This window comes from Pelophylax lessonae (genome assembly GCF_965119305.1).
Source record: "Pelophylax lessonae genome assembly, chromosome: 9".
Taxonomy (NCBI): domain Eukaryota; kingdom Metazoa; phylum Chordata; class Amphibia; order Anura; family Ranidae; genus Pelophylax; species Pelophylax lessonae.
The window spans coordinates 232485562-232510667 of NC_138776.1; the positions used below are offsets into that span (position 1 = coordinate 232485562).

General features: G+C 44.9%; 1 protein-coding gene across 1 annotated transcript in view; it reads right to left on the bottom strand.

Moving 5' to 3' along the window:
* LOC309564330 (uncharacterized protein) overlaps nt 1-19392 on the bottom strand; it is a gene marked incomplete at both ends in the record, with an annotated part of 29854 nt that extends 10462 nt beyond the window's left edge. Inside the window, 3 exons of the mRNA XM_082268957.1 lie at nt 10084-10133; nt 10370-11641; nt 19359-19392. Of these exons, the coding sequence (XP_082125083.1) occupies nt 10084-10133; nt 10370-11641; nt 19359-19392 (1356 nt within the window). The remainder of the gene's footprint in view (nt 1-10083; nt 10134-10369; nt 11642-19358) is intronic.
* Nucleotides 19393-25106: the final 5714 nt, after the last annotated feature.

Below are 25106 nucleotides of genomic sequence, written 5' to 3' on the forward strand. Positions count from 1 at the left end.
AGCGCGGGAAGCAAGGACCGGCTCCTCTGAACATACTCCCGCACCTCTCGACCACACTGCCACAGCGCCGCACCATAGGCAATCCAGACAGCAGTCCATCTTTGGGCTCACCCTCTCCTCCTTCTCCATCCTCCAGAAGTCCCGCCAAGCACAGACAGCGGAGAGACTCACCTCCTCCCGCACAGCACGAGCCAGGTATGGATGTTACTTACCCCAACCTCGCATCTGCAGCCCTCAACCTTCCACCAGCAGACCCCTTTTCTGCGTACCCCACTGGAGGGAACCCCATATTGGAATCCTCTATGAAAGACATGTTATTTACACTAAGAGCCTCTATGCAGGCTGACATGCAGCTCCAGACCAGGCAAATTACTGCTGAGATTACTTCCCTGGGCTCCAGAATAGACCAGGTAGAGCACTCTGTATCCACCCATGCCAACTCCATCAATCTCATTATTGATAGGACAAATGCCCAAACTGAAGAAATTACTTGGCTGAAAAATAAAGTTGCTGACCTGGAGGACCGATCCCGGCGCAACAATATTAAGCTGAGAGGAGTCCCAGAATCGGTCTCTCCCACACAACTGCTGCAGCATGTTACCACACTGTTCAAGCTGCTGGTTCCCTCCATGCCAGATTCAGAGCTCCTGATTGATAGAATCCATCGGTTGCCTAAACCTTCATTTCTGGCAGGTGACATACCTAGGGACATACTGCTGCGGGTGCACTTTTTTCATGCAAAAGACCGCATTATGCTTGCCTCTAGACAGATCAACCAGCTCCCGGAACCGTATTGTAATGTACAGTTACTACCGGACCTGTCCAAACATACACTACAGGCCAGGCGCAACCTCTCCACGGTAACCAAAGCCTTGCGCAACCATCAGGTGCAGCACAAATGGCGCTATCCTGCGACTCTTCTGATTACGCATGAGGGGGCTACTGTGCCTGTCAAGAGACTAGAGAAGGGTCTCTCCGTCCTTCGCAGGTGGAACATTCTGCCGGCTGAACAGGCTCCGGCTCCTCACTCTCCGACATTGCGCCCCATGGATACTGAATGGCAAGTGGTGTCCCTCAAGCGGCCTTCTAAGCCGCAATCTACCCATTCTAGCCCTAACGACGCTTGAAGCAACACATTTTTGTCCTTGGCCTCTGATAGTGAATCTATCTGGCCCCTTACCACCTTTTTTGCGATCTGTTTCACTCTCGGACTGCCGAGACAGTCCTTTTTTTTATGGACTCCCTCCCTTTTGCCCTTAACCCCCCTGTTCTCTTTCTCAACATGCTTTGACGGTAAGGATGGCACACACTCCATGGCATGGATTCTACGTTGTGACCTATACCCACGACTTTCAGCATCGCAGGACTATGTGACCCATTATGACTATTAAGCTGATTTCTATCAACGCCAACGGACTAAACCACCCCGCGAAGAGGCGTTCCATGTGAAAGGAGGCCGTTTCCCATAAGGCCGATATACTGGCAGTGCAGGAGACGCATTTCCAGGACGGTAACCAACCTCGCTGTACCTACCGGAACTTTTCTCAAACTCTTTGCTTCTCGTACCGACAAGAAAAGGGGTGTCATGCTCGCATTCAGAGACTCTTTAGCGGTCAGCCTCCGCAAAACTGTTTTGGATCCTGAGGGTAGGTTCATAATCGCAACATGTGACCTCAACGGACTGCCGCTTACTCTATGTGTTGTATACGATCCGAATACACACCAGCTCCACTTCCTGAAGAGACTCCTTAAGCAAGTATATAGTGTCAAATATGGTCATTTACTGCTTTGTGGTGACTTCAACGCTGTTGTCGACCCCGGGTTGGACTCCTCGGCGTCTCCCCGGGACAGACAACAGTCACTGGGGGCCCTTCTCCATTGTGAAAAGTTATTTGATGTATGGAGGTGTCAACATGCCACGGAGAGGGACTACTCCTTCTTTTCGCCTAGACACCATTCCTACTCCAGGATAGACATGTTCTTTGTAGATATGTACCTGTTGAACAAAGCGTCTTCCTCTGTGGTTACAGACATCACTTGGTCTGACCATGCGGTGGTAGAACTGACCATAGAGGAATCTGCCAGATCTCCTAATGCATACATTTGGCGCTGTGATTCACGCATGCTACAAGAGGAAGGGTGCCGTACCCGACTGATTAAGGAAATACAGGACTTCCTTCAGGTCAACGAGCCGTCAGTCTCCGACCCGTGGGTGCTGTGGGGTGAACTTAAAGCCTTCATTAGAGGGGTGTGCATCCAGCAGCAGTCACAGCTTCGGAGGCGGAGGCAGGACAGGGTCACCTCACTGACAAGTGATATCCACAGACTAGAGACTACAAACAAACTACGTCCTAATGACAAGGACTCCCTTGCCCTATTTAAGTTGCGACAAGAACTCAGACTCACACTGTTAGAACAATCTGATAAACATCTCCAATACCTCAGACAACAGCACTATTTTCAGGCAAACAAAGCGGGGAAGTTTATGGCAAACCAAGTAAAACGTAAACAGGCAAAATCCAGAATCTCACATCTGATTCATCCATCTACTAAAACAAAAATCACGCACCCACAGGCCATTGCAGATGAGTTCGCAAATTTCTATAGTGCCCTATATAATCTACAAAATGACCCGACCGAACATCAACCCACAGAGGCAGATATCGACCGCTTTCTTGGTGCAGTGTCCCTACCATCTCTCACTGACGCCCAATTGCAGTTGTTGTTGAATTCACCAATATCATTAGCTGAAGTTCATTCCAGTATAACTACATTGCCCAAGGGTAAATCGCCTGGGCCAGATGGTTTTTCCAATGAATTTTATCAAATTACGTCCCACGTCACAAGCCCTACTCTGACGACAGTATTCAATAAGGCCATGGAAGTCTCTTCGCTACCGCCCGATATACTGGGTGCTCACATAGTCACTCTACCCAAGCCAGGTAAGGACCCCACTACCCCGGCGAACTTTCACCCCATTTCGCTTCTGAACTCCGATGCCAAAAAATTATGCACGCATTCTCGCCAGGCGTCTCCACAGTATCTTGCCTTCACTCATACACAGGGACCAAATGGGGTTCACACCAGGCAGGCAGACATCAGACGCTACCCGGAGGATACTGGGGATTATGCATCTAGCTCACACATCTAAAACACCGTCTGTGCTACTCACCCTGGATGCTGAAAAGGCATTTGATAGGGTCCACTGGGGGTACATGCGAGCCACTCTCCTAAAATTCGGGTTTCAGGGCCCTATCCTCTCGGCGATTACAGTGCTGTACTCTGCTCCATCGGCGCAGGTCTATACATCGGGCACGCTTTCCAAACGGTTCCACATAACCAACGGCACCAGGCAGGGTTGTCCCTTCTCACCGACAATTTTCAACTTGGTCATAGAACCCCTGGCAGAAACCATCCGTTCAAACCCTATTATCACGGGCTTTCCCCTCCCATCCTATCATCACAAAATAAACCTGTTCGCGGATGATATCATCTTAATGCTTACCCAGCCACATATTTCTCTTGCAGCCGCATATGCCACACTTCAAGCCTACAGCAAGGTGTCCTATTAAAAACTGAATGCATCCAAATCCACAGCCCTTAACATGGGAGTACCTTCCCATATTCATGAGTCCCTCGCGACATCTGTCCCTATTCCCTGGTCTACGGATAGCATACATTACCTAGGCATTAACAGGCTCTCCTGGAGCAGCAGGGTGGCGGCATATAAAATGTTTATTTTACCCCAACTACTGTATTTGTTTAGGGCGCTCCCCATACACTTCTCCATGACACATCTTCGGAAACTGTCTAGACCAATGATGTCGTACATATGGGAGGGTAAACGTCCGCGCTGTGCCTTTTCCACCTTGGTCCGGAGGAAACAGTTTGGGGGGGCCTCCATCCCAGATATCCCAACGTATAATTGGGCCACTATTCTGGCGCAATTGCGTACCTGGTTAAACAAGTCTGAGCATCCAATTTGGGTGGACCTGGAGAGAGATGTTGCACCCACTCCGGACCTTAAAGCCCTACTACTAAGTGATAAGTGGAAGGCATGGCACTTGCCAGCTTCCCCCCCCCCCCCCCCCCGACTATGCAGGCTTCCCTGCGGGTGTGGCGTCACTCCCCGGCTCCGCTCAATGAAAGGGATGTTCTGCCTGAGTCTATTTTACCGGTATCCCTTCTTCGGTCACACTTACCTGACATACCCACGAATCTCCTAGATCAGTGTTTCTCAACTCTGGTCCTCAGGGCACACTAACAGGCCAGGTTTGCAAGAAAACTGAAATACATCACAGGTGATATCATTTGCTGCTCAGTGATTGCAGTATTCAAGTCTGCATCTCCCCAAGGTAATTCTTAAAATCTGGCCTGTTAGTGTGCCCTGAGGACCGGAGTTGAGAAACACTGTCCTAGATAGATGGGGCATTGTCTCTATTAACTCCTTCTACTGTAATGGTTCACTTGTCCCTGTCTCTGACCTAATTCGCAAATATGATCTCCCGTACCATTCCTTCTACCACATACTCAGAATCAATCACATTCTGCTGTCTAACCCTCTGCACAAAATAGTGGTTGACGGAAAAATATGGGACCTGTTCACGACACCTTTACCAAAACCTCCCAAGCTCTCGCATTATTATAATATTCTGCTTGACAACACGACATTCCATAAGACTAACCACATGTTCAAATGAGATAGAGACCTAGCTACTGCCTTCTCAATCTCCCAATGGAAAAGAGCGCTAAGTGCGATACATAAATACTCTCATTGTGCTAATCACTCGGAGATGACCCTCAAACTCACGAATAGGTGGTATTACACGCCTTTTCGCTTGGCAGGTTTTTCTTCATGGTACTCCCAATTATGCTGGAGGAATTGCAACCAGGTGGGTATGTTGCTCCACACGCTCTGGTCTTGCCCATCACTGCGGAGTTTCTGGAACAGGGTATTCTCATATATGTCATCCCACACGGGTTGTCTGATAACACCCTCACCAGCTTTAGCTTTGCTACACTTAGGAATAGATGACATACCCAGCACGTATAGACTGTGGATAACACACGTCCTGCTTGCGGCTAGAACAGTCATTCTGCGCAGGTGGAAAAACCCGGAGGCTCCGAACCTGTCAGATGTTGTTACCCTTTTAAAGATAAATTACCAATTTGAAAAAGCTATCGTCATTAACCAGCTGAAACTACAGTCCTTTAATACCCAATGGAATTTTTGGGCTCTCTCGTAATCTATATTTACTATATTGCATGACTGTTTTACTGTTTACTGTATTGCATACCTGTTTCTTTGTAGCCTGAACGGCTCCATGCCCCAACATTGCTGTATGTGCCATACCCTCGTCCTCATCCTTAACCTTATGCCTTCCCTTCCTGTCTCCCTGACCTTAGGCTATGTTAAGCCTTATACCTTCTGTATTGTTATTGATACTGCACTTTGTCCATGTTGAGAAATGTGCCTTTATTTCTTACAATTTTGCTCACTTACCTTGTTAAAATGTTTAAACCTCAATAAAAATTATTTAAAAAAAAAAAAAATGAAAATCAAATTATAACTTTTTTGAAATGTCTTTTTTCTGGATATTTTTGTTGTTATTCTGGCTCTCGCTGGTAAAATAAACTGACCATTATAGACTGATCATTTCTTTGTCAGTGGGCAAACGTACAAAATCAGCAAGGGTTCAAATACTTTTTTCCCTCATTGTAGCCAGTAAGCTGATAGCCTTATGTTGGGTTTCACCCAGTCCTCCTACCCTCGGAGACTGGATCCGGGAAATGGATAAACCTCTAATGTTTGAGACATACTTAAGCTCAATGTAATGCCTCCCGGAATTTTGAAAAAAAGTTGAAATAATGGAAGGATGCATCACGTTCCAATTTTTCATTTTGATCCTAACTCTAACGTATAATAAAGGTTGGGTATGTTCTCTCTTATTGGTGGAGAAGGACAGGTCAGGGGCAGCCTGGTGTTCAGTGCCAGGTGACCTGGACTGTCCACAAAACGGCCCGAATTGTCCCACAATGACACAATGTTGTGTTGTTGGGGACTGGAATGGAATTGGGCAAAAGGAGCTGTCTAGAACAGTGGTCTCCAAACTGCAGCCCAGAGGCCAGATTCCATTTGCATGCTTTTATCTGGTCCTTGGGGCAGAATTTCTCCCAATGACATCAGTGATGGGGCACAATTCCTCCCATTGGCACCAACAATGGGGCATATTTCCTCCCATCGGCACCAACGATGGGGCAGAATTTCTCCCAATGACATCAGTGATGGGGCACAATTAATCCCATTGACACCAACGATGGGGCACTGCGTTACATTAACTGAGAATTGCGCGGTTGTGTGACACTGTACCCAAATAAAATTGATGTCCTTTTTTCCCACAAATAGAGCGTTCTTTTGGTGGTATTTGATCACCTCTGCGGTTTTCATTTTTTGTGCTATAAACAAAAACATACGTTTTTTTTTTTTAATATTTTTTAATTTCTTCTATAAAACATCCAATAAGAAAAAAAAATGTAAAAAATCTAATTTCTTCATCAAGTTAGTCCAATATGTATTCTGCTACTTAATTTTGGTAAAAAGAAATCTCAATAAGTGTTTATTGATTGGTTTGCGCAAAAGTTATCGCGTCTACAAACTATGAGATATTTTTTATAGAATGTTAATTTTTTTATATTTTCTAGTAATCAGTCATCAAATGTGTTCCTAGGGAGTGCTTACTCACTGTGGGGGAGGTGCTTTAACTGTGGAAAGGCAAAGATCAGTGTTCCTGCTTAGCAGAAACACACAGGAAGCTCGGGTTGCCACCTTTTCTTCAAGCCAAACCCGAACACTTTAGCCATGCACAGCAAAATGTTATTTTTAAGGGGGAACCTCCCACTTACATCAGAGTCTCCAGCATTTATGCTTTAATTCTGGTTCCCAAAGCCCCCCTTACATCAGAGTCCACAGAGCACCCCTTAAATCTTACCTTCGTGTACTTACTCACTTGGAGGCACGAGAGAGAAGCTCACTCACCCGAGGATGGAGGCTCAGGCATCAAAGGCTTTCATCCACAATGTATCTGCTGGTTGCTGAGCTTCAAACTTCCAGCCCACACATCCCTTTCCTGAGGCACAGAGCGCAAAGGAATTGGAGTGTGAGTGGGCAGCCAAAGGGGTAGGGGTGGGAGGAGGAGGAATAGATCAAGCCCTTTCTTCTCTCCTGTCCGTGTATGGGGGTGAGGCCGGTGTGCACATCTATGCACCCAGGGGTTGTGGTACTTGGAGAGCCACAGTCCATTTCTGAATATTATGTCCAGGTTTCAGGTGGCCTGAAACCCGGACACACGATTCAAAACCCGAACTGTCAGGTGAATCCTGGCTGGGTGGAAACCCTACAGGAAGTGCCAGCTAAGTGTAGTATCCTGGTTAAAGGGTTTTAGAAGCAAACTATTAAAATCACTCACAAGAGTAAAATATACAAGTGCTCATCTGGTGTCAGAGTCCGTGGATGTGAATCCTCCTAGAACCGTCCTGCAGGACCGGTGTCATCTGTTCTGGCTGCTGGGCAGAGAGATGGCTGGCTCGGGAGCCTGGGGGCACCCCAAGAAGCCATGCTAACCAGTGTGGAAGGCACAGCGGAAGTGCTGTCACTGGAAGGATAGGAGGTACCAGACGAGAAGAGAAGCAAAGCTATGCACTCAGAGTATTTGGCTCGTTCTACAGGCCTTTCCTCTTGGTCTATACAGAGCCGGTAACAAGGACAGCAGCCGCAGGTGGTCCCGTGCATTCCTTTATTGTACCCTGATAACCAAAGACCAGTGACATTTTATGGATTATCCTCTACCCTCATCCTTGGTATTTTTAGATATTTATTGCTGGCTGGACTATATATAATCTCTGTGCGCCAGTATCTCCTTCCTTCATTAGCAGAAACTCAGGATCTCCATCTTCCCTACTAACAGAAAGGCGATCTGCCTTGTTTACATCGGCAGACCACTGTTCCACCTCTCTCGGGAATGATTGCCGGGTGCCCGCATTAGTCATGTCCGCTGGACCCATTAATTGGCTCCCACTGTGTGCAGCGGGAGCTGGGCGCTGGCAGCGCGCGTATGTGCCCCAGACGTGAAAATGCAGATGATGTTCAGGTAACTAATTCTGCACAGAATGTCCCCCCTGCCGCAGTACATGTACGTGGGGTGGTCAAAAAAAAAAAAGTCGCCCTGATAAAGAGAGAAGCTATGACTTTGTGGATTGCATGCGGAACTCCTGGGCCCAACTGAGGAAATTTAGGGCCTTGACATCAAAGATGGGGTGGATGTCGCCTTTTGGCTTGGGAACTGTGGACAGAGTAGAACTCCTGGAACTCTTCTGGCCCAAGACCCGGAAATGCAGATGACGTACAGGTACGTGATTTTTCACAGAACGGCTGACTTGCTGTAGTACATGTACGTGGGGTGGTAAAAAAAAAAAAGTCTCCCTGATAAAGAGAGAGGCTATAACTTGGTGGATTGAATGCGGAACTCCTGGGCCCAGCTGAGGACATTTAGGGCCTTAAGATTGAAGATGTGGTGGATGTCTCCTTTTAGTTTGGGAACTGTGGACAGAGAAGAACTCCTGGAACTCTTCTGGCCTTAGCTCAGTGAGATAGAGTTTGGAAGACTAATGTCATAGACAGGTTGCCAAAAAATGTAGGGCTTTAGAAAGGGCCTCCAATGGCTTGTCAATGTGGTGCCTTCTCCAATCTCCATCTCACTAATAAAACCCTAATGGATGACTCTCTATGAACTGATCACATTCCAGTCACCGATCATCTAATCATTGGTAAAAAAAAAGAAGACTCGGCACAGAATATTGTACGAAGCGTTTTTATTGGACAAGATCAGAATAAGCGATTACCACACAGTAAATGATATGAATAAAATAAAGCTTACATCTTTTATAATAGAACAAATGTGTCAAATGTATTAATAATCATACATTGGTTGGACCAATAAAAAGCCGGCTACTTCAATAAATCTAAAGGAGCAAAAAAATTAAGCAACCAATCATCAGGTATGCATTCTTGACCGTGATGCGATTGAGGATCCTATAATCAATGCAAGGTCTGAACTCACCCCCCCTTCTAAGAAGGTTCACCAATGAAAGATAAATCCTGATTGGCTGCATTTTACAGTGATCTTTTTCCATCCAGTAGCTTAGATCTATATACATATTTATAAGTAGAACACAAAAAGAATGTATTGTCAGAATTGTTTGTCTGCTGCCCCATGTATTGTCATGAATGCCCACTTGTTGCCCCCATGTATTACCAACAGGTGCGCACACCGTGGTGAACAAGCACAATATTACGTGTGAAACGCGTCCACCTTTCTGTATCCCGTATTGACTGTCTGCAATAAATATCATCACTATAACCTGTCGGAGTGCGACCATTTTCATTGGTTTTATGCCCCATATATTGTCAGGATTGCCCACTTATTATCCCATGTATTGTGCGGATTGCCCACCTGTTGCCCCATGTTTTGTCTTAATTGCTCACTTGTTGCCCCATGTCTTGTCATGGTTTCCTGCCTTTTGCCTCATGTGGGGAGGGATCGGTAAAGGTAGACAGTAGAGTTATGATTTTACCACCCCCCTTAAGCTTAAATGGCAGCCGGATGGGGCAGTACACATGGCACTGCAATTTGCGGCTGCTGCAAACCTCACACCCCCGGTCACATTGGGCAATGCTATTCAACTGAATGGGGTTGTGCCGCAACAGCCCCGATGCATACGTTTGCGGTGTACTGACGTGGGCTTTACAGGGTTAACATAAGGGCTCCCAGCTGCCTGCCAACCCCACAGCGGGTCAGAGGGCAATACGGGTGTAAACCAACCCCGAGTGGACTGTGGTGGTTTCACATTTGTTTATGGACTAAACAGTTCCACCCATTACAATCCAGCGTCCATTTCCCGTGGTACCAGCAGGGGGTGCACTCTGATGTTTCATTAGATTTCCTTTATTTGTAAACTTTCCCGCACTCTGAACATGGAAACGGAGCCTCTAATATAAGTGTCAATTCTTTGCCGTTTGAAACGTACAGAAGGGGTGAAACATTTCCCACACTCTGAACATGAAATAGGACGCTCGCCTGTATGAACTTTCTGGTCTCTATAAAATAAACCTTTGTTTGGAAAACATTTCCCACACTTGTAATATTAAAAAGGCGCTCACCTATGTGTAAGTAGGTGTTCTTTCTTAGTTAAACATTTCCTGCACTCTGCACAAGATTAGAGACACTCGCCTGTATGAACTTTCCGGTGTCTAACAAGTAAACATTGAGCGCAAAACATTTCCCACTCTCTGACCATGAATAGGAAGGATCACCTGTGTGTATTCTCTGATGTTTAAGAAGGCTTCCTTTCTCAATAAAACATTTCCCGCACTTTGAACATGAATAGGGACGCTCACCTGTGTGTATTCTCTGATGGTTAAGAAGGTTTCCTTTTTGACTGAAACTTTTCCCGCACTCTGAGCATGAATAGGGACGCTCACCTGTGTGTATTCTCTGATGGCCAAGAAGGCTTCCTTTTTTATTAAAACATTTCCCGCACTCTGAACATAAATAGGGAAGCTCACCTGTGTGTATTCTCTGATGGCTAAGAAGGGTTCCTTTACGATTAAAACATTTCCCGCACTCTGAACATGAATAGGGACGCTCACCTGTGTGTATTCTCTGATGTCTAAGAAGACTTATTTTATGATTAAAACATTTCCCACACTCTGAACATGAATATGGAAGCTCCCCTGTGTGTATTATCTGATGGCTAAGAAAGTCTCTTTTATTATTAAAACCTTTCCCGCACTCTGAACATGAATAGGGAAGCTCACCTGTGTGTATTCTCTGATGGCTAAGAAGGGTTCCTTTACGATTAAAACATTTCCCACACTGTGAACATGAATAGGGACGCTCACCTGTGTGTATTCTCTGATGGCTAAGAAGGTTTCCTATATGATTAAAACATTTCCCACACTCTGAACATGAATACGGACGCTCACCTGTGTGTATTCTCTGATGGCTAAGAAAGCTTGCTTTATGATTAAAACATTTCCCGCACTCTGAACATAAATAGGGAAGATCACCTGTGTGTATTCTCTGATGGCTAAAAAGGTTTCTTTTATTATTAAAACGTTTCCCGCACTCTGAACATAAATAGGGAAGGTCACCTGTGTGTTTTCTCTGATGGCTAAGAAGGCTTCTTTTATTATTAAAACATTTCCCGCACTCTGAACATAAATAGGGAAGGTCACCTGTGTGCATTCTCTGATGGTTAAGAAGGCTTCCTTTTTCAGTGAAACATTTCTCGCACTCAGAACATGAAAAAGGTTGCTCCCCTGTGTGAATTCTCTGGTGCTTTAGAAGGTTTCCTTTTCGACTAAAACATTTTGTGCACTCTGAACATGAAAAGGGACGCTCACCTGTGTGAATTCTCTGGTGCTGAAGAAGGTATGTTTTATTTTTGAAACATTTCCCGCACTCTGAACATAAATAGGGAAGGTCACCTGTGTGTATTTTCTGATGTCTAAGAAGGTTTCTTTTCTGTTTAAAACATTTCCCGCACTCTGAACATGACAATGAATTATCTCCTATATGAACCCCTTTATGGTGTAAAGAAGATTCCCTGAGATGAGATGGTTTCCCGCACCCGTCGGCACTGTCAGATATTAGAGGACTATGTGAAGTATCAGGAGATTCCTCAGAATTAGACATATCCAATGATCTCCTCCAATGGTGAGGTCTGTCATGTATATTATGAGGAACGGGATTTACTTCTGGAGAAGATGCCATGTCATTATCTTCTGTAGTCACATCTTCCTCCGATGTCCTTCTATTCCCACCACAGAGTCCGTCTGTCAGAAGACAAGAAAAATTACCAAGAGTTTTCCACACTCATATACACTGCTCAACACTTTATAATCAGAGTATAGCATCAAGTCAGGGAAACTCCTGGGATATTCATCTGGTCAGTGAAATAGCAATGGGGGTTGTTACCAACAGGTGCACTAGATGGGCAACAATGAGACGACCTCCAAAACAGGAATGGTTTTACAGGTGGAGGCCACTGACATTTTCCCTACTCATCTTTTCTGAGTGTTTTTTTTTCCTATTTAAATCAGAAAAAGTTTTATTATAAAGAAAGAAAAGTCCATTCCATTCCGTACACAATATTTCCGCTTTGTACAGTCATAGACACAGCGATCGTAACCTTCATATATAGTCAATCCTGCATGTTTCCATTCGCCACCTCCACTGACTCCACCCACTCCCCCAACATCTCATTAAATTTATCTCCTTTGCCTGCGCCTTATCCCGCTCCATACTGTTTATTCATTCCTAGGACTCAGCTTTTTTTTTTTTATTATTATTTTTATTGATTTTTAAACATACAAGTAAAAATAACACAAAAAAAAGACGAGACAAAAACAAGGCAACTAAATCAACTCAGGAATGACAAGCTTCCACTATTTAAGAACCCGTTTTTCCTCTTGACCTACCGCTCTACTAACCCGGAGGCTAAATCAAAAGGAGCCTATCATTTTTTCCAGTACGGTACCATGGACACTGCGCGCATATTCTAAAAGACCCCAATGGCCGATTTCTGTTTCTTAAGGGCAATGTTGGTGACGTCAGAGTGACTTTGACCACCTATTATACTCCCAACAGCCAGCAGGATGAGTTCATTACTAGGAGGTATGGAGAAGCTCCTGGAGTTCTCTGAGGGTCAACTAATTATTGAGGGAGATTTTAATATCCCTCTGATTCCTTCGGAGGATACATCTCTGGGATCCTCCTCTGTCCCCCCCTGGCGTCCACAAACGTATTGCAAAGTCCCTCCATAGTGCACAATTGATAGATGTTTGGCGCCTGATGCATCCCAGAGAACGAGACTTTTTTTTCTATTCCTCACCTCACCAACTATACTCTCGTATAGACTATTATTAGATGCCGTATTGTCAATTACACACGATCCGTGACTCTTTAATAGGCTCTATTACATGGTCCGACCATGCTCCTGTTATACTTTCTTACGCACTAACAGACTTTCGATGGTCCAGAACCCGGATGTGGAGACTAAATGAAAGCCTATTCCAAGATGAGACTGTTTTGACAGGTGTAGAGGATTAGACCATTTCTTTCAGACTAACACCATTGCAGATACTGACCCTGGAATCATTTGGGAGGCACACAAGGCAGTGATTCGTGGGGTGCTTATAAAGCATGGCTCCTGGATCAAAAAACAGCGTACAGCACAACTAGACTCCTTAAGGCCCGTACACACGTAGCGATTGTCGGCCGTAAATATTCGGCCAACGTCCGATCGGCTGATTGTCGGCTTGTTAGTATGATGCTTCCGACAACTGACTGCGACTTTTCGGCCGAACAGAATCTGGTGTGTAGGCTTTAAGGCTTTAAAATTTTTGTTGGCCAACACCAGAACAGCTGATTGTTCCTCAGTCAGTACAGAATTCGGCCAAAAAACAGCAGATGAACAAGACTGGGCATGCTCAGAGAAGAAAAAACACACGGAAAGTTAACCATCACATGACATCACTTCTGCAGTCAGCTGTTGTTGGCCGACAAAATTCGTGTGCAGTCTTTAGCACTTTTCAACCGACAGGACAGCACCGGACAAAAGACGGCCGATTGTTCGGCCGACAATCGCTACGTGTGTACAGGGCTTTACTCCAAGCTTTGCATGCGTTGGAGTCCCATCACAAATAAGGTAGAACTTATGACTCTACGTAGGCAAATTAATGACCTTTACTTTACAAAGCTAAGGCAGCCATGCAAATTTGTCGTAAAATGTCATGAGTCGGGAAATAAGTGTGGCAGACTATTGGCTAGATCCCTCCAAGAAGAAACCTATTATCTCCTGCACAGGTCAAAAAGCCACATTACCTAGACATATCACACAAGAATTTAAATCCTTCTATGCCTCGCTCTATAACTTACAATCCCCAACCCCCAACAGACCCATATAGAGGAATACCTGCTCTCTTTCTGGATGCCCTGGTTGTCCTAACACTGACAGTAAATCCCTAGAGGATCCCATTCACCTTGGCTGAACTAAAACAGGCCATAGGTGGTCCCAAAGTGGAGAAGGCCCAGAGACCGGATGGGTTTACCATCCAATATTATGAAACACTCTTGCCGTCACTTGGACAGTTTATGGCTGACATGTTTAATACATGGGGCTCTGGGACATATATCCCCAAGGAGACTTTACAAGCTCACATTTCAGTCATCCCTAAAGAGGGAAAAGATCTCACCTCCTGTAGTAGCTACTGATCCATTTCCTTGCTAAAAGTCGATTTTAAACTGTTCACGTGAGGCAAGGGATAACACAACCATGGTCCTCAACCTCCTACATGCAACCACCAAGACCCGCACACCCTGTGTCCTCCTAAGCTCAGACACAGAGAAGGCCTTTGATTGAGTAAATCAGCATTTTATGTTTGCAGTACTTCAACATGTGGGCATCGGCAACACCATGCTAAATTGGATCTCGCAGATCTACTCGGCCCCTGCCGCCCAGGTTAAGGCAAACGGTGTCTTATCAGACTACGTCACAATTAGGAATGGGACAAGACAGGGGTGCCCTCTGTCACCCTTACGCTTCGCATTATCACTAGAATTCTTTTTATGTAGAATACGCCTCCACCCGGATATCTGAGGCATAACTGTTGGGGTGACCAAGCAGGAAATATCAGCGTATCCAGGCGACATGTTATTTTCCCTCATGAATCCCATAATTTCTCTACTTAATCTTCTTCACAAGTTTGAGTTATATGGCACTCTGTCCAATCTAAAAATCAACTTTACTAAATCTGAAGCTTTGGGAGTAGGCTTATCAAACCCCCTCCTCCACCACTGCAATTGCATTTTAAGCTAAAATGGACAAACTCAGCGCTGAAATACCTGGGCACTCTCATACAACCCAAATTTTTACACATCTTCACGCTGGACTTTCTCCCCCTCCTAAAGAAAGTCCACATTCTAGAAGATGAATCGAAATCTGGTCTCCATTAATGTTTTGGGAGATGAAACATTATTAAAATCTGCATACTCCCTAAGTTCCTATACCTCTTTCAAGCACTTCCGATATTCATCCCTTTACTTTAAGCAAGATGACACCCTACTAGTGGATTTTATCTGGGCACATAAGCGACCTAGGCTATGTAGCAGACTACTCTTGCTTCCTAAATGACTAGGTGGACAGGCAGTGCAAGTACTATCAGGCTACACAATGGGGAGACTCATAGACTGGTGTCGTCATGGTGAAGCAAAGCTTTGGCCCAGATTAAAACAGGCCCAATGCGACATACCCCTCCATAGAGCTCCATCGTGCCACCATTCACTACCAGACTCCATAAGACGCCATCCCCTCATAGGTCACAGGATAAGAACCTGCTCTAAATTATTCACACAACTTCCACTTTCCCCGACGCACTCGCCACTGACAACCATACTGGGGAATCCCCAGTTTACTCCGGGCTACCAAGATAAAACATTCAGGACCTTGATGGAGTCAGGCTATTTCCAAGCCTCCCATTTTTCAACATCATCTAGTTGACCTGCACTCAAAGACCTCATGGACTCCTCGGGACCCTACCGTCTAGAATTCTGGAGGGCATTGCAACTCAATTTCTTAAACTCATTGCCACCTCCCAGTGAACGCAACACACAACTTACACCCTTCGAAGAACATTGCTCTCAAGACAGAATGCTGATACAGGTATTATCCACGACCTATGCATTACTGATCACACCCCAGGGGACTTACCAACCCCCATTCTTAGCTAAGAGGGAACGAGCTTTAGACTGTAACTTTAATCCAGACCAACAAAATCACATCATTCCATTTAAGTCATCCATCTGCATGTAAATACAAGAAACCAACTTCAAACTCCTAACAAGGTGGTACCACACGCCATGAAGGTTGAGCAGGTTCTTCCACGCACTCACTGATCAGTGCTGGAGATGCCAGGAAGGGCCGGGAGACACTTCACTAGTTTAGGACACGACCAAAAAACATGTAGGAGTTCTGGAAGACAGTACATGAAATGTCTCAGAGGTTTATAAACCAACCGCTCCCCAATGACCCTGCTCTCTTCCTTATCCATGCTTCTAACATCCTGACCCAGACCTATAAAAATTCTGTCATTTGTCACCTTCTAAATGCTTCTAAAATGTGCATCCCTCTTAAATGGAAAAACCAACAGGCCCTGACTGTTGGCATGTGGCTCAAAAAGGTCGAAGAAATAAATAGAATGAAAAAACCTTGTTCTCTCGACACATCCCCAACACGAACGATATACCAAAACCTGGGGTCAATGGAATATATTTGTCCTCTCTGATGAAGGCTGCTCTTTAATTAAGGGTGGCAGTACTAAAGAGACCTCATGTTGAGTTTGAGGGAGAGCTAAAATATTGGTGGAAAGTATTGCGGGTGTAGGGCCAGAGCTTTACCAATGCTACCCCCCCTTCCACCCCTCCTTCCCTTCCCCCCTCATCCAACCTACTTATCCTCTTCTGCCTCTTTCTAGGTTTCTTTTACTTCCCTCTCTCTTTCCACTACTTATTCGCTTTACTCCTTCCTTCTTCTACACAGACAACTCCGGGTACTTTCTAGTCTTGCATAACTCCTCCTATTAGAGGAATTGTAGAACACCTCTTATTCTACGACCGATGTAGATCTCAAACGTATGACTTAATTGTCTTCAATGTTGTAATACACTGTCTCAGCATATGTTCTATAAGGAATGTTACTGTTTATTATGCCTGGAAGTTGACTTTCATATAAATAAAAGAACTGAAAAAAAAAAAAAAAAAAAAAGATTTGACATAAACCAATGGTACAACCTTACCCAACCAAACATCACTAGGTAATAATGCTATTGAAATGATGACATTTGGAGATGGACCTTTCATATGATGTACAGTATCTCCTCCTCATTTGTTGGGAGCATGACGTTACAATGAGAAATGGAGATGGATCTTTCCAATGGTGTACAGTATCTCCTCATTTGTTTGAACATGATTTTATATTGAGGAATGGAGATGGACCTTTCATATGGTGTACAGCAGTGCTCCCCAACCTTTTTATCGCCGCGGACCGGTCAACGTTTGAAAATTTTTCTGTGGCCCGCTGAGGGGGGGGATGGGGGGAGGACGTCAATGCACAGTGCCACAGCGTACCCCCAATCAATGCACAGTGCCACAGCATTGCCCCCAAATGCAGAGTGTCACAGCATTGCCCCCAATAAATGCAGAGTGCCACAGCATTGCCCCCAATAAATGCAGAGATGCCAGCGTTCCCCCCGCGAGACCCGTGCACTTACCTCACGGCAGCTTCTCTTCAGTTCCCGTGTCTCCTCGAGTCCTCAGCCCTCCGCCTCCTCCTCGGCCAATGGCATGGGGTTTGCCTTTCGGCCAATCAGGAAGCGGGAGGACCCGCTCCCTGATTGGCCAGGAGGAGGATCCGTGTGACAATAGCGAATTTTTATGCGCTATTGTCACTCAATGGGTGGGCTCGGGGCGCAATGCTCTGCTCCCTGGCCGCCACAGTAAAATAATGTAAAGTTCCTCGGGCGTGGTGTTTCATCCACGGACCGGTACTGGTCCGCGGCCCGGGGGTTGGGGAACACTGGTGTACAGTATCTCCTCATTTGTTGGGAACATGACATTATATTAAGGAATGGAGACAAATTTTTCATATGGTGTACAGTATCTCCTCCTCATTTGTTGAGAACATAATGTTATACTGATGAATGGAGATGGATCTTTCATATGGTGTACTGTATCTCCTCATTTGTTGGAACATGACGTTATGTTGAAGAATGGAGATATACCTTTAATTTGGTGTACAGCATCTCCTCCCCATTTGTCTGTAAAATGACTTTATATTGAGGAATGGAAATGGACCTTTCATGTGGTGTACAGGATCTCTTTCTCATTTGTTTGGAACATGACGTGAATGGAGGTGGACCTTTCATATGGTGTACAGTATCTCCTCCTCATTTGTCTGGAACAAGACGTTATATTGAGGAATGGAGACGTGGGAAGGTAATTAAAAAAAATATATATTTTTCAGGAGTCATCTATGTTGGTCGAGCATTTTAAAGTTTAAAAAGAGATCTGTGGTGGAACTGGGTGCAATCACAACACCAAACTTTGACAACTAACCAGATCAATGATACCACCCAACCAAACATCACTAAGTAAGCTTTAAACCATTATTGCATAATTACCCGAGCTGATATCTGGAGACGTTTCTTCCTTTTTAACTGCATCCATCATCCCAACCTCCTCTGTAAACTGCTGATCCCCCCTCACATATGGGATGGTGTGATTTTCCTGTGTGGAATCCTGGGAATACAGAGGACCGGGACATCTCTCTGGTGTGTTTCTGTAACTGGATGACTCCACAATGGCGTCCTGGTACTGCTTCCTGTGTCCTTTTTGAAACTCTGCCGCCTCCACCACATAATCCTCATCAGCCTCTTTTATCTCTTCTTTATTGTTGGCATGTGTGGAATCTCGGGAATACAGAGGAAGGGAACATCTCTCTGGTGGGTTCTTATTACTGGATCCATCTGTAGGAAATACACACACTGGCTGAATACATTATTTCTATGTGTTTATCAGATGATGGGGATCTAGGTGGTCCCTCTGTACTGCTCTCTCCTTTACAATAAAATCTCCTCTTACCCGCTGATGTGAGGAGCCGCTTATTCTCCATCATGACGTCCTTGCAGAAATGGGTCTACAAATCCTCAAACATCAATCCATATACCCAAACAGTTTTTGTATTTAGTGGCCATCACTCACCTGTGCTGATGTCTGGAGAACATTCCTCCTCTTTAACTTTGTCCATCATCCCAACCTCTTCCCTGAACTTCTGATCAACCCTCACATACGTCTCTTCTTCCTTTTTAACCTCATCTTTTATATCCATAAGGTTTTCATTCTAAACAAACAAAAAATAGCAGGGAATGTATTATTTAAAATTTGAGCACAAATAACCTTATATCTAAAAGTGGAATATATTTTCATACAGTCAGGTCACTTTTACGATCTCGACATCCATCTTCACCTACCTGATGATGGTGAGGGATGGTGTGATCTTCCTGTGTGGAATCCCAGGAATACAGAGGACGGGGACATCTCTCTGGTGGGTTCCCGTTACTGGATCCATCTGTAGGAAACACACACACTGGCTGAGTACATTGTTTCTATGGGTTTATCAGATGATGGGGGATCTAGGTGGACCCTCCTTACTGCTCTCTCCTTTACAATAAAGTCTCCTCTTACCCGGTGATTTGAGGGGCGGGTGATTCTCCATCATGACGTCTTTGTAGAAGTGCATCTACAGATCCTCAAACATCAATCCATATACCCAAACAGTTTTGGTATTTAGTGGCCATCACTCACCTGTGCTGATGTCTGGAGAAGATTCCTTCTCTTTAACTTTGTCCATCATCCCAACCTCTTCCCTGAACTGCTGATCCCCTCTCACATACGTCTCTTCTTCCTCTTTAAACTCATCTTTTATATCCATAAAACTTTCATTCTAAACAAACAAAATAGCAGGGAATGGTTTCTGTGAGCACAAATAACCTTATACCTAAAAGTGGAATGTTTTTTCATATAGTCAGATCACTTTTACGATCTTGATTTGATCTTCACTTACCTGATGATGGTGAGGGATGGTGTGAACTTCTTGTGTGGAATTCTGGGAATACAGAGAACAGGGACATCTCTCTGGTGGGTTCCCATTACTGGATCCATCTGTAGGAAACACACACACTGACTGAATACATTGTTTCTATGTGTTTATCAGATGATGGGGGATCTAGGTGGACCCTCCGTACTGCTCTCTCCTTTACAATAAACTCTCCTCTTACCTGGAGATGTGAGGGGTGGCTGATTCTCCATCATGACATCCTTGTAGAGATCCTTGTGTCCTTCTAAGAATCTTCTGAGAATCAGGCCAGATCTGTTTTTTATTAATAGAGATAAGAGTGATGTCATGTGATCTCTCAGAATCCTCCTCACCTCTCAGGTCAGGTCTGTGTTTTATTAATAGGGATAAGGCAGAAGGTTCAACAATACATTGAGGAAATTACAGGTGTAGATATTACTAATGACCCGTAGGTTTGCTTATTTCACAAAACTGGTAAATCAAAAAAAACTGTATAAAAGCACGATAGTCCCAACTTAATGAACGGAGCAAAGGGGGCAATTCCAAAAAATTGGCTAAAACTTAAAGCGGAGTTCCACCCTAAAATTAAACTTACCTCCATCTTCTCGCTCCGGGTCACCTGAAAAACAAATGGATAATCGCAATTTTTTTTTTTTTTTTTTTACTTACCTGGTTTAGAAGAAAATATACTTACCTTACTTCCTCTTCCTCCCCTCGGCGGCCACAGCGATTCGTCACTTCCTGGCTTTGCAATGATTCCTGGGAGCTGAACGTCACATGACATCACTCTTATCTCTATTAATAAAACACAGACCTGACCGGAGAGGTGAGGAGGATTCTGGGAGGTCATATGTCATCACTTTTTTTTTTTAATTAAATCAAAATTTTACATTTTATTAATTTTCAAAAACAGAAAATACAAATACATTTCTATAATCTTACTAAAACCCTTACCCAAGAAATCCTTCTCCCCAGATCCCTCCCACTTCCCATTCCACTCGGTAATACTCATCTAGTCGTACATTTTACCACCTCCCTTTCTTCTTAATCTACCCATATTCCACCCTCATACTCTAATCCATCCAGATTTCTAAATATTTACTTGTCTTCTTGAACTCTGCCCACTTAACACACTTGTTTGAGAAACTCTCCATCTGGTCTTCCTGTCTGCTTCCCATGTATTCCATATTGTATATTCAACTGTTTTATACCAATCTCTTAATTAAAGCGGAGTTCCACCCTGGGACATTTTTATTAATAAAAATACCCCTCGGCGGCCACAGCGATTAGTCACTTCCTGGCTTTGCAATGATTCCTGGGAGCTGAACGTCATCGCTCCCAGGAATCAATGCGCCTGCACCGGCCCCGACGTCAGTTCCGGTGCGGGCGCCGTCATACCTTGCTAAACAGCTTCTGGGCATGCCCAGAAGCTGTGCAGGGATGACGCTGTGGCACCGGAAGTGACGGCGGGGCCGGTGCAGTGCATCGTGGGACCGAAGAAGACGGAAGAGGACACAGAAGAGGATCATGCTGGCTTCAAGCTGCCCACACCTGAGATGGCAGCGCTGGACAATACATTTTCAAGGTAAGTATTTCTTCTTGCAGGTAAGTGCGACCCGGGACAGATCAGAGGCTAGCCATTGTGGAATGCACTAGCCCTGACTGTCCCGGGGGTATTTTTATTAAAAAAAAATGTCCCAGGGTGGAACTCCGCTTTAATTAAGAGATTGGTATAAAAGAGTTGAATATACAATATGGAATACATGGGAAGCAGACAGGAAGACCAGATAGAGAGTTTCTCAAACAAGTGGGTTAAGTGGGCAGAGTTCAAGAAGACAAGTAAATATTTAGAAATCTGGATGGATTAGAGTATGAGGGTGGAATATGGGTAGATTAAGAAGAAAGGGAGGTGGTAAAATGTACGACTAGATGAGTATTACCGAGTGGAATGGGAAGTGGTAGGGATTTGGGGAGAAGGATTTCTTGGGTAAGGGTTTTAGTAAGATTATAGAAATGTATTTGTATTTTCTGTTTTTGAAAATTAATAAAATGTAAAATTTTGATTTAATTAAAAAAAAAAAAAAAGTGATGACATATGACCTCCCAGAATCCTCCTCACCTCTCCGGTCAGGTCTGTGTTTTATTAATAGAGATAAGAGTGATGTCATGTGACCTCCCAGAATCCTCCTCACCTCTCTGGTCAGGTCTGTGTTTTATTAAAGCAGAGTTACGGCCTCGGGGGTGAAATTTAGATAAAAATACCCCCGTGACAGTCAGGGCTAGTACATTCCATAATGGATAGCCTCTGAAGTGTCCCGGGTCGCACTTACATTTTAAAATAAATACTTACCTTGAAAATTTCTTCTCCAGCGCTGCCATCTCAGGTGTGGGCAGCTGAAGCCAGCGCGTCTTCTTCTGCATCCTCTTCGGTGACGTCGGAGTCCCAGAATGCCCTGCACCGGCCCCGCTCATCAGTTCTGGTGCAGGCGCGGCATCCCTCCACAGCTTCTGGGCATGCCCAGAAGCTATTTAGCAGGGAATGCCGCGCCTGCACCGGAACTGACGAGCGGGGCAGGTGCAGGCGCATTGACTCCTGGGAGCGATGACGTTCAGCTTCCAGGAGTCATCGCAAGCCGGAAGAGACGGCGCGGGCCGCAGAGGGAGGAAGTGGAAGGAAGGTGAGAATATTTTCTTCTATAACAAGGTAAGTAAACAAAAAAAAAAAAAAAAAATCGGGAGCATCTATTTGTTTTTCAGGTGACACTCAGCAAGCGGATGGCCCAAAATCGATTTTGTCAATTTTTAGGCTGGAACCCTGCTTTAATAGAGATAAGAGTGATGTCATGTGACCTCCCAGAATCCTCCTCACCTCTCTGGTCAGGTCTGTGTTTTATTAAAGGGTAACTCCACTTTCGTGGGGAAAAAATCAGCAAATAAAGAAAAAACAATATAGTGTATACAATTGCGACACAAATCATATTGTATTTGAATGTTATTAAAAATGACCTTTCCTTTTTACTCTGCAGCTGTTGTAATTTTCTAGAAAATGCAATATGGCTACCTGGAGCTGTTCTGTACACAGAATGTATACTGACCACACCCCCAGAAACATAATTTCCTGTTTGTGTGATTGGCTCGCTGATTTTCCCAGAAGTCTGCCTAAGATACAAGTCAGATTTCTGGCATCACCTGCAACAAAAATTTCATTTTTGGAGAGATATTCCCAATAGGAACACGTCGAAAGGGATGCAGGCCCAGCAGCTTTCCTCATTAGAGCCCTGCAGCTGCCACAGCTGACAGATAATTATGAAACCACTCCCATTTCACCCACTCAGCACAGGGACCAAATAATGATTTCTTCAGAATAACAAAAGGTAGGAATCTGCAATAAAGTTTGTTAAAATCCCTGCAAGGTACAGAGATCACCCAGAGGGGAATGTTTTTTTCTCAACAAAAGTGGAGTTACGCTTTAATAGAGTTAAGAGTGATGTCATGTGACCAGCGAGAGAAAGCAAGGTGGCAGCATTGGGTCTGGGTGAAGAGTGGGGGACAGAATTGTCAAATACAGGGTTTGAGGAGTGGAGATCTGCAATGTTGATTAAGGAAACATGGAGTGGGGAACAACAGTGTCTGTGGGGGTGGTGGAATATAGGTGAGCAGTGTGGGAAGGGGGGTGAGGAGAGAGAAACAACAGTGTTGGATGGGGGGTGAGGAATGCGGGATAGCGGTGTTAGATGGGGGGTGAGGAGAGGGGAACAAAAGGGTTAGATTGGGAGTAAGTAATGGGGGACAGCAGTGTTAGATGGGGGTGAGGAGCAGGGGACAGCAATGTTAGTTGGAGGGTGAGCAGTGGGGCACAGCGGTGATAAATGGGGGATGAGAAGGGGGGACAGCAGTGTGGGACAGCAGTGTTAGATGAGGGGTGAGCATACCTCCCAACTTTTGAACTTCGTAATGAGGGACACTGAACGAGAAACAAAACCTGCGGCGCGCGTAGTGACAAATTGTGGGTGTGGCCAATTTCTTTGCAGTGGGAGGGGCTTAAGGGATAGGGTAAACAAAACCCAGACTTCCTAGTACTCATAAAATATGCTTTGATTGCTCAGCCTACCTTAACCACTTTACCACCGGAGGATTTTGCTGTCTTCCGTCCAGGCCACTTTTTGCGATTCGGCGCTGTGCGACTTCAACTGACAATTGCGCGGTCGTGCGACGCCGTACCCAAACGAAATTTACGTCCTTTTTTCCCACAAACAGAGCTTTCTTTTGGTGGTATTTGATCACCTGTGCGATTTTTACTTTTTGCGCTATAAACAAAAAAAGAGCGTCTATTTTGAAAAAATAACAATATTTTTAACATTTTTTTATATGAAATTCCCCCCAAAAAAGATGTAAAAACCAATTTTTTAAAAAATTTTTGGCCAATTTGTTTTCTGCTACCTATGTTTGGTAAAAAAAAAAATCGCAATAAGCGTATTTTGATTGGTTTGCGCAAAAGTTATTGCGTTTACTAACAAAGGGAAAGATTTCTGTCATTTTTGGTGTTTTTTTTTTAACGCGTAATGGCGGCGATCTGCGATTTTTTTTGTGGGACTGCGACATTGCGGCGGACAGATCGGACCCTTGACTGACATTTTTGACACTTTTGGGGGTACCAGTGACATTACTGCAGTAATCAGTGCTATATATATGCACTGTTACTGTAAAAATGACACTGGCAGGGAAGGGGTTCATTTTATTGGAGAGGGAGGGGTTAATGTATGCCTGGTGCTTACTGACGTGTAGGGGGGGGAGGTGACTGAGTGAGTCATGGACAGATCGGATGTCCAGCTATGCTGAACAGTCCGATCTGTCACTCCCTGTCACTATGGAGATCCGTCAGCTTGTGTTTACACAGGCGGGCGGATCTCCACACTAGATCCCCGGCGATCGGGGCAGAGCAGCGGCGATCGCCGCTGCTCCTCCCCTGGCCCGACTCCCGCTGTGAATGAAAACAGCGGGAGCGAGCCTCCGGCGGCGCGCAAGCGCCGCCCAGAAGGGGGAGTGTCTGACGACGTTAATACTACGTCGTCAGACGATAACGAACCACTCTGCCGCAGTAGTATTACTGTGAGCAGACGTAAAGTGGTTAAAGAAGAACTTCATTAAAATAGTCAGAGACTGCATAGCAACCAGCAACTGTTGAGACAATGAAGACTTTGGTGAGAAGTATATAATGTAAAGTATTGTGTATATAGTGCAGGAGAGTGTAATGTACAGAATGCAGGAGACAGGAGTATGTAATGTACAGAATGCAGGAGACAGGAGTATGTAATATACAGAATGCAGGGGTCGGACTCTGCACCATCCACCCCCCC